The sequence below is a fragment of the Peromyscus maniculatus genome, chromosome 11 (assembly GCF_049852395.1).
Source record: "Peromyscus maniculatus bairdii isolate BWxNUB_F1_BW_parent chromosome 11, HU_Pman_BW_mat_3.1, whole genome shotgun sequence".
NCBI lineage: Eukaryota > Metazoa > Chordata > Mammalia > Rodentia > Cricetidae > Peromyscus > Peromyscus maniculatus.
In genome coordinates, this window is record NC_134862.1 from 99,856,623 (window position 1) to 99,865,892 (window position 9,270).

The 9,270-nt window shown below is 47.0% G+C and overlaps 1 protein-coding gene and 1 pseudogene across 4 annotated transcripts in view; both read right to left on the minus strand.

The window, feature by feature from the left end:
• The window catches only part of Rps6kc1 (ribosomal protein S6 kinase C1), a 147,603-nt gene extending 138,831 nt beyond the window's left edge, over positions 1 to 8,772 (minus strand). For 3 of the 4 annotated variants that reach the window (XM_042258834.2, XM_076548200.1, XM_016009382.3), the window contains exon 1: positions 8,549 to 8,764. In XM_042258834.2, the coding sequence (XP_042114768.1) occupies positions 8,549 to 8,653 (105 nt within the window). In that variant the 5' untranslated portion in view covers positions 8,654 to 8,764. Of the gene's footprint in view, positions 1 to 8,548 lie in introns of all 4 variants that reach the window. The other variant, XM_006972084.3, reaches the window with a different exon arrangement.
• LOC121821433 (small nucleolar RNA SNORA70) lies at positions 1,659 to 1,784 on the minus strand (annotated as a pseudogene).
• Positions 8,773 to 9,270: the final 498 nt, after the last annotated feature.

Here is a 9,270-nt window from a genome sequence, read left to right on the forward strand (position 1 = left end):
AGCCTGGATCACTGTTATATGGAATTTAACTCTATGTTGTTAACTGTGCTAGATTTCTGGCTTCTTAGCTGGCCAGAGACTTCAATCTGACTCATGTATACGGTGGTCTTTCACCTTCCTGCATCTCTACAATGTCCCTATCTTTCTATCCTGCTTCATGTCCTCCATGCTTATCCTGAGACCATGGCCATACTCTTCAGTGTGGCCTACCTGAGGCCACAATGATCAACAGATCACAACACCCTTCAGTCCCCAAAATTAAACATAGTGCTAACCCATTTTACCTACTTCTTAACAAATATTATAACAGTCCTTAAAAGTCAAGTCAAAAGTACTTTTTTTTTGGGGGGGGGGGCTAAGACAGGGTTTCTCTGTGTAATTTTGGTGCCTGTCCTGGATCTCGCTCTGTAGACCAGGCTGGCCTCGAACTCACAGAGATCCGCCTGGCTCTGCCTTCCAAGTGCTGGGATTAAAGGCGTGCGCCACCACTGCCCAAAGACAAAAGTACTTTTACGGACTGAATATGTAGCTTGGTCACTGAATGCTTGGCTTGGTGTGGAGTGTCCCCATAAACTCCTATGTGTGAGCACTGGGTCCCAGATGTGGTGTAGAAGGTTGTGGACCTTGGGAGTTGAAGCAAGCTGGTATAAGCTGGGCAACAGGGCCAGGCCTTGCAGGGTTATGCTGGGTCTGGTTCTAGACTAGCTGGTTCCTGTCTGCAAAGCTGCAAAGGAACTCTACCCCATGCTTACACCACCCAGAGCAGCCCTGCCCTGCCACAGCTTCCCTCCTGCAGTGAGCCGCAGCAAGCTTTCCTCCCAGGCTGTTCTGTTAGCTGTTTCACCCCAACAGTAAGAGAAACAGCCAACCCACCTGCCGTGTGTGAGGAGTGGAGATGAGGTAAAGCCTCACCACCACATGTACACACCACAAACATGTACATGTGCATGCACACTGTTCCAGCTAATTATCATCCTCTCAGACATGTATAAAGGAGTTCCCTTTTCTTGAATAAACAGCTACTAGAAAATAAAACTACAAAAATTATTCAGCTCTCATTACTGTATTTCCTAAGCCATCAGAAACCAGTCACAGAAGGACGTTCAACTTCAGTTTTAAGAAGCTAACTGTGCGTGCGTGCGTGCGTGCGTGCGTGCGTGTGTGCGTGCGTGTCTGTGTGTGTGTGTGTGTGTGTGTGTGTCTGTCTGTCTGTCTGTGTGTGTGTCTGTGTGTGTGTGTGTGTGTGTGTGTTGGGACAGGAAACAGGATTTACTGATGCTTAAGACTAAAGGAGAGGTAACACAGTATAAGCCTCTTGAGCAGAGGGCCTATCACCGGTCCTCAGGAATGAGGCTTGGATGTGTATGATCCCACAGCAGTCTAAGATGAGAAAATCCATGGCCCTGAGCTCTCCAAGGCACCAGTATTAAACTGGGTAATACCCCACTTCTTTGAGGTTGAGGTCATCCAACTGCCAGGAAATGAGACCTTGACCCTGTAAGATCTCAGTCATGTGTCCTCTGCTTTGCAGTTTGATGCAGGTGGACACAATGATTTGACCAACGTGAACCCTGGGACTTTCCAAAGGCACCTCCACATAATGCCTAAAGCCTAGACCCAGGAAGAGCTCCATGTGAAACACAATGTCCCTTGGAAGGGGCTGATCCCAAGGTCCCTTCAACAACCCAGGCAAGCAAGAGGCTGCATCTGCTGCTGAGGTCACTGCTGTTTGCAGACACTGCACAGCAGCGCCACAGGAAGGGGCCCAGATGGGCACTGAGCAACCAACCCACAGTACCCAAGTCCTCTCGTGGCTACTCCACCAGCAGGACTCAGCTAAGAAGGCAAATAACAAAGCACTAGGTTTAAATACAGCATGAAGTGCAAAGTAAAGATAACAAAAGGGAACAGGGAGGGCTGTGCCCGTTTTACCTTTCACAGACACAAAGCTCTAAGAGTGCTGAAGAGATGGCAGGCTACACAAAAGGAATGCTGTGTGACACTGAACGGGATCCCTGCGGTGACCCAGTACCCAAATGGCACGTTCATCAATGTAACACACGCAACCTTGGCTTTCAGACATTAACTTTCAGGAAACCCATAATTTCATAGGGATACATTGCCATCTTTAAATTGCATCTCGAACACACAAAACCATGACTCTGGCAGGATGATTAAGCACGTCAAAGCGTTCAGCTCATATATATAATTGTCTTCTTACCAAATTCAACCTCCAATTCACCGTAGCACCTGCATCTCAGCTCCTCGCTCCCTAGCCTCCCCGCAGAGACGCAGGTGTCACAGGCTGGCAAGATGTGGGCCAGCTCTCACCTGCCAACCAGGTAGTCTGGCCCCCAGAGACAGCACCTGCACAAGCCATCACCAGACATTTATATTTCCTAGTTCTCTGATGCCAATGAGCTCCCAGATAAGACAGACAAGTCAACGGGACAAATTCTGGGCATTCCACTTTCTAATGAGTTTTCATGAAAGGTTAAAGCACTATGGACTGAATGTCTGTGTCCCCCAAAACTCCCATGCTGACACTTCCCTCTGATCACAATGTCTGGATATAAGGCCTTTGGGAAATAATTAGGGACTAGTATCCTCACAAGAAGAATATAAATGATCCCTCAGTCATAAAATACAAGAAGGCGGCAGACATCTGCAACCTAAGAATCAGGCACTCTCCAGACATTGAACTGGCTACACTTTGACCATGGGCTATCCAGTGTCCAGAACTATTTTTTTAAGAAGGTCAATACTATTTTTTTTAATTTATTTATTTCTTATGTATACAGTGTTCTGTCTGCATGTGTGCCTGCAGGCCAGAAGAGGGCACCAGATCTCATTACAGATGGTTGTGAGCCACCATGTGGTTGCTGGGAATTGAACTCAGGACCTCTGGAAGAGCAGTCAGTGCTTTTAACCTCTGAGCCATCTCTCCAGCCCCCTATGTTTTAAAAAAAAAAAAAAAAAAAAAAAAAAAAAAAAAAAAAGTCTGTTGCTTAAGCCACATAGCCAACAGTATCTTGTTACAGAACCTGGTGAACACAAATTGACTAAGACAGGAATTGGAGGATGTTGAGATGTCTCAGTAGATAAAAGTGATTGTTGTCAAACTTGACAACCTAAGTTCAAATCCTGAGACTCACTTGGTAGAAGGAGAGAACCAACTCCTGCAAGTTGCCTTCTGACCTCCATGCTAATACACACAAATAAATAAATGCAACAAAAGACAGGACTAGCAGTTTTCTACATTATTAAAAACCCCAGCTCTCAAGCGCCTGGCGGTGAGTGGTCGATACTCAAAGGCTGCCCAGGCTGTCGTTCTACTCTTATCAGACTTTACAGTGACAGCACCAAACTACAGCGAACTATTTCCCAGCCCAGGGTCAAAGAAAATCAAAGTTCAGGAGCTGGAGAGATGGCTCAGCAGGTAGGAGCACTGGCTGCTCTTCCAGGGGACCCAGGTTCAATTCCCAGCACCCACATGGCATCTCACAACTGTCTGTAACTCCAGTTCCAGGGGTTCTGACACCCTCACACAGACATGCATGCAAGCAAAACACCAATGCACATTTAAAAAAAAAAAAAGAAAAAATGGGAAAAAAAGTTCTGAATGTTTAGAAAATTTGCAGTTTAGCCGGGCGGTGGTGGCGCACGCCTTTAATCCCAGCACTCGGGAGGCAGAGCCAGGCGGATCTCTGTGAGTTCGAGGCCAGCCTGGGCTACCAAGTGAGCTCCAGGAAAGGCGCAAAGCTACACAGAGAAACCCTGTCTCGAAAAACAAAACAAAACAAAACAAAAAAAAAAAAAAAAAAAGAAAATTTGCAGTTTAAAACAAATGTGAGTATCTGAGATGTCAATAAACAAATTTACATTTTTTAGATCCATTTACTAAAATATTGGCATATGAGAGTGTTTAGGTTAAACAGTGTAACAGTCGAAAAGGAAGGGCAGAATAAACCCAGACCCTGTACAGAACAGAAAAATTTGAGTCATGAGTTTTCCAATATTTAAATGCCCATCACTCACAATGGACAGGAAAGCCCATGAGGGACATGCACAGTATCTAATGAAATGTTTCATAGGGGCATCAGCAGCACAGCACAGTGCTTGTCATTCAAATGCAAAGTCCACTCCCTGCCTAATAGTGATCCTGAATAAGTAACTTCTCTAAGCCTCCACTCCCCATCAGAAATGAGAAAAACAACAGTACTCACTCACTGGGCAACTTTTTGTTTGTTTATATCAAATGCTTAATTCACAGTAAGCACCATCCAAGTATCTGCTCTCATCATTCAATAAACGTTAGCTACATGAAATGAGGATAGACATAGGCTCAGTTTGAAATTCCAAATTACGTGAAAAACTGAAAACCTCGGTAGGCTATGGTGGCGCACGCCTTTAATCCCAGCACTCAGCAGGCAGAGGCAGGCACATCTCTGTGAGTTAAAGACCAGCCTGGTCTACAGAGCAAGTTCCAGGACAGCCAGGGCTACAAGAGTGAAACCCTGTCTTGAAAAACCCAAAAAACAAAAAAGAAAAAAAAAAAAAAAACCAGAGAGAGACTGAAAACCTCACAGCACTGCCCAGACTGAAGAGTTAAACAAATGGGGACTTTATATGTTTATGTGGACGTGCTCCACAAGACTCCTTACTTTTAACTCATCAATTCTAAGATAAGCAGTCACACAGTGGGCATGCTCAGAACCAGTTAAGCGGTTCTTCAGATGCAATCCTATGTAAGCCTAACTTTGGGTCAAAAAAGCCTCCAACCACTGTGCATGACTGCTCTGGAAACTTCTGTAATTCTTACATTCTAGTAAAATACTTCCGGTTACTCTAAAAACAAAAACTAAAAAGAAGTAATAGGGAACCTGTTGGTTTGCCTGTAAATTACCATGAAGTTATCGTAAGCCTGCCAGGTTCCAGAAAATTAAAAATAGAAAGAAAAAGAAAAGTACTAAAGAGATTTAAGATAAAAGAATTCCTTTGTTTCCCAAAATGCTCAATCAGGAGCAGGAAACATGCAGAAGGTTCTTCTAACTTTCATCTTGGGGAGTTTTCAGGGGAGCACCATTTACCTGATTAGTTCTCCTGAGGAAAGATGTTTTTCTTCTTAAGTTCCAAAAAAGCAATAAACATTTTACTTGATTTATAATGTTAGGCCTAATTATTTTTAAAATGTTCCTCCATGTTGATCCTTAATTTCAAAAACAAAATATGAAAGCTCTGGGTCCACCGAGACAGCCCAGTGAATAAGCCTGACAACCCAGGGTCAATCTCCAGAGCCCGATTGGTGACAGGAGGCAAGCTATTCCCACAAGCTGTTCTCTGACATCCACATGCATGCCAGTGGCCCACACTCACACAGAAACATGCACACACACAAATAAATAATGTTAAAAACAAAACAAAAAATTCAGGCTATGGGCACAGCTCAGTGGCACGGGCTCTCACTTCTGTGAGACCCCAGGTTTGATCCCCAGCTCTGACAACAACCACAAAAACAACAACAGGAAAAAAAAAAAAAACCACTAACATTGTAAAAACCACAATCTGTAACACAAGCAGTAAATGGGGACAAGCACTTAGAGAGAAGAAAGTCAATGTCAACAATCTTCAAGTTCAGTGACCATGCAACAGGCAGCATGCACAGCACATGCATGAGGGCACATCTTGAGCTACATCACCTGATTTATATTGGAATATTTTATGTATGTCTGCATGCCAGGAGGGGGCACCAGATCTCATTACAGATGTCTGTGAGCCACCATGTGGTTGCTGGGAATTCAACTCAAGACCTCTGGAAGAGAGGCCAATGCCCTTATTCACTGAGCCATCTCTCCAGCCCCTATACTGGGATATTTTTAATCTGCATTTGATCAACCTTCCTTTTGAAAAGTAATAATACAATTATCATATTCAGGGCTTTCAGTTAAGCTCCACAGACAGCAACACTCCAGGCCTTTATAGGCTCCATCTTTCTTCCACATCCAACATCCTCCTCTCCTTTCTTGACTCCTCCCATCTTCCGCAGCCAGAGCCACGGCAACCTGTCTTCTGAATTCCCACAGCGCTTTCCTGTGGTGTCTGTGGCACTAAACACTTTCCCATACACTGTATCTATTTAAGCACAATAAACTCCATTCCACTGTAAGTAGAAAGGGAAGCCCGAGCACTCCCTGGCCTACCTTATAGTGCCAAGTACCTGGAACTACACACCCACTACATATGGTGCCTAGAATAAAGAGGAAAACATTCTGAGCTGGAGAGTGACTCAGTGATTAAGAGCACTTTCGCAGAGGACCCAGGGTCAGGTCCCAGCACCCACATGGTGGCTCCCTATGGTCTGTAGCTCCAGTTCCAGGAGATTGAATTACTTCTTCAGGACACTGCCTGCACCAAGCACACATGTACACATATCTACGTGTAGGCAAAACACTCACACACATAAAACAAAAATACATAAATCTTAAAAAGAAAAAAGAAGAGGAAAAACTCCATCTGGGGGCCACTGCAGCAAGCAGTGCTTTATCTGAAACGAAACCACTACCAGTGCTAGAAACCTGCTCTCTGTCTAGAAAGAGGCAAAGGCCTGTGTGCACATGGATGCCCCTTGGTGTTAACAGTGAGGAGTTTGAGTACACTGGTGTGCTGGGCACCTCTTGTCTATTGAATAGTCCTGATGCTATAAGCTTTGTATCAGGAAACCACAGATCTCAATGACTAAAAAGGCCTCAAGAATGGTATAAGAAGAATCCCTTCATCCTGTTATAGTCTCACACCCACCCATACAACAATCTGACCTACAAAAAGAGAAGGCAGACTTCTCCCTAGTCTTCACAAAGCTGGTCTTCTCGCTATCTTAACAAAGTTGCTCAACCCAGCATCTTTCATCTGTCTGACTCTGCACCATTTCCAAATGCCATCAACCACTTGCACGTCCCAAGCTTGGCGTACCCCAATCTATTCTCTCAGGTTTCTCGGGGTATGCTTCCTGCGTGCTTTCTAAATAGATACTGTGCTACTATTACTCCTTCACCCATACCTGTCTTCTTCAAAACTGAGTTCATTCCTGACACTGTATTCATCTTGGAGTTAGGCAGAAATGGTTCCAAAGACCAAGGCTGCTGCTGCTTTGCAACAGAAACTTTAGCAAACTTCTAAACTTCCTTGAATCTGTTTCCTCATCATGAAGTTGAAAATTAAACTGGGGGATGAGTAAAAAAATGCCTAGCATACACACAAGCACTACACACATAAGCACTTATTTCATGTTATTATTACTCTCACACTCCTCTTAGGAAAATGAGTAGTTTTCAAAATTCAAGCTGAGCAACAAAATTTAAGAGAAACAGTGCTAAACTTGGAACAATGAACTCATGTAAACAGCCTCGAGAAAAAATTTTAACATTTATTTACTTGCAGGGGAGATGGGGACGGGGGAGACCTCTGGCTGCCAGAGGACAATCTGCAGGAGTGAGTTCTCTCCTTCCATCACATAGGTCCCAGGATCTGAACTCAGGTCTTCAGGCTTGGCAGCAAGCACCTTTACCTACTGAGCCATCTTGCCGGCCCAGCCTGCCCTCAAGTCAACTCAGGTAAGATCACTTAAGTATACATGCATCTCCTTCTGAAAGGGCCCAGAAGAACTCAGAATCAAAGGCTAGAGGTCCAGGGTAGGTAAACTAACAGAGACCTTTGCCAGCAGCCTACCTGCCTCACAGCAAACCGCTCACTTAAAGAGACGTTGAAAGGAGACAGCTCTTGAGTTACATAAGCCAGACAACACACCCACTAACATTCTTAAGTCTGTGTTTTCCCTCTGGGTCTAGCCAGCCCACTTCTGCAAATTTCATTCTAAGAGAAAGTCCAAATGGGACAGAGACTGGGTCATCCATTTAAAGTCATCCACCAGTATTCCGCCCCAGAATGGCTAGTGGAGCCTGCCGTCCCATATCTGCGACCACCCTAGTCTACCTAGAGTCCATTCTCCTGCCTAGGGTCCCCATCATCTCCATCCCGGGGTCTCCATCATCTCCATCCCGGGGTCTCCCCATCATCTCCATCCTGGGGTCCTGACTCCTGCCCAGAGTTCCCAGCATCTCAATCCTGGAGTCCGGCTTCCTGCCTGGGGTCCCCATCATCTCCATCCCAGGGTCCCCATCATCTCCATCCTGGGGTCCTCATCATCTCCATCCTGGGGTCCTGACTCCTGCCCAGAGTTCCCAGCATCTCAATCCTGGAGTCCGGCTTCCTGCCTGGAGTTTCCATCATCTCCATCATGGAGTACCAATCTCCTGCCTGGGGTTCCCACCACCTCCATCCTTGGGTCTCTTCTCGTGCCTGGAGTCCCTGTCTCCTGCCTAGGGTCCCCAGCATCTCCATGCCGGGGTCCCGTCTCTGCCGGCAGTTCCTGTCTAATACCTAGGGTCTCTAGTCCGAGTCTCCATCCCCAAGAGTCCTGCCTACCACGAGCCGCACCCCGCCGCAGTGGGGAGCCGGTGCCCCGCCCCGGAGTCCCCATCCAGGCACTCACCCGGGCGGTAACCTTATAGACCGTGTAGCCCCTGGGGTGTCGCTGGGGCTCGGTGACAGTGTAGAAGCGGGCCAGGTCGGCACTGTGACCCCAAGGAGAGGTCATCCTCCCTCCGCCCCTGACTCCGCCAGCTGGGGACCATCGGGACGCCCCAGCCACCGCGGACCCCAAGCAGCACACAGCACCGCGACGAGGGGGCGGTGGCTCCTGGGGCCTGCCGCGGGGATCTGCTTCCGGATCACCACATACACTTCCGGATCAGCCTCGTCAGCGTTCGGGAAAGGAGAGGAGCCACCCTGGATTCTCCCCGAGAGCCGGTCCCAGTCGCCGTGGACACCCGAGGCGTGGCTACTAAGTCTCCTCCTGCACTAGCTTCGAGGTCGTCTAGAATTTGCGAGCTGGTGAGAGGTTTGCGCCTCCCGCCCTGTGCAGAGCCCTGGGTGATGGAAGCAGGAGCGCCCAAGCCAAGCATCTCCTTTCCTTCCCTACTCAGGGTGCACGGTGCCCACAGCAACATCTCAGCGCTCGGACGGATACATTCCTTTTTTTTATTATTATTCTTGAGACAGGGTTTCTCTGTGTAGCTTTGCGCCTTTCCTGGATCTCGCTCTGTAGACCAGGCTGGCCTCAAACTTGCAGAGATCCGCCTGCCTCTGCCTCCCGACTGCTGGGATCAAAGGCGTGTGCCGCCGCCGTCGAGAGCCATTTTTTCTTTAGATGGA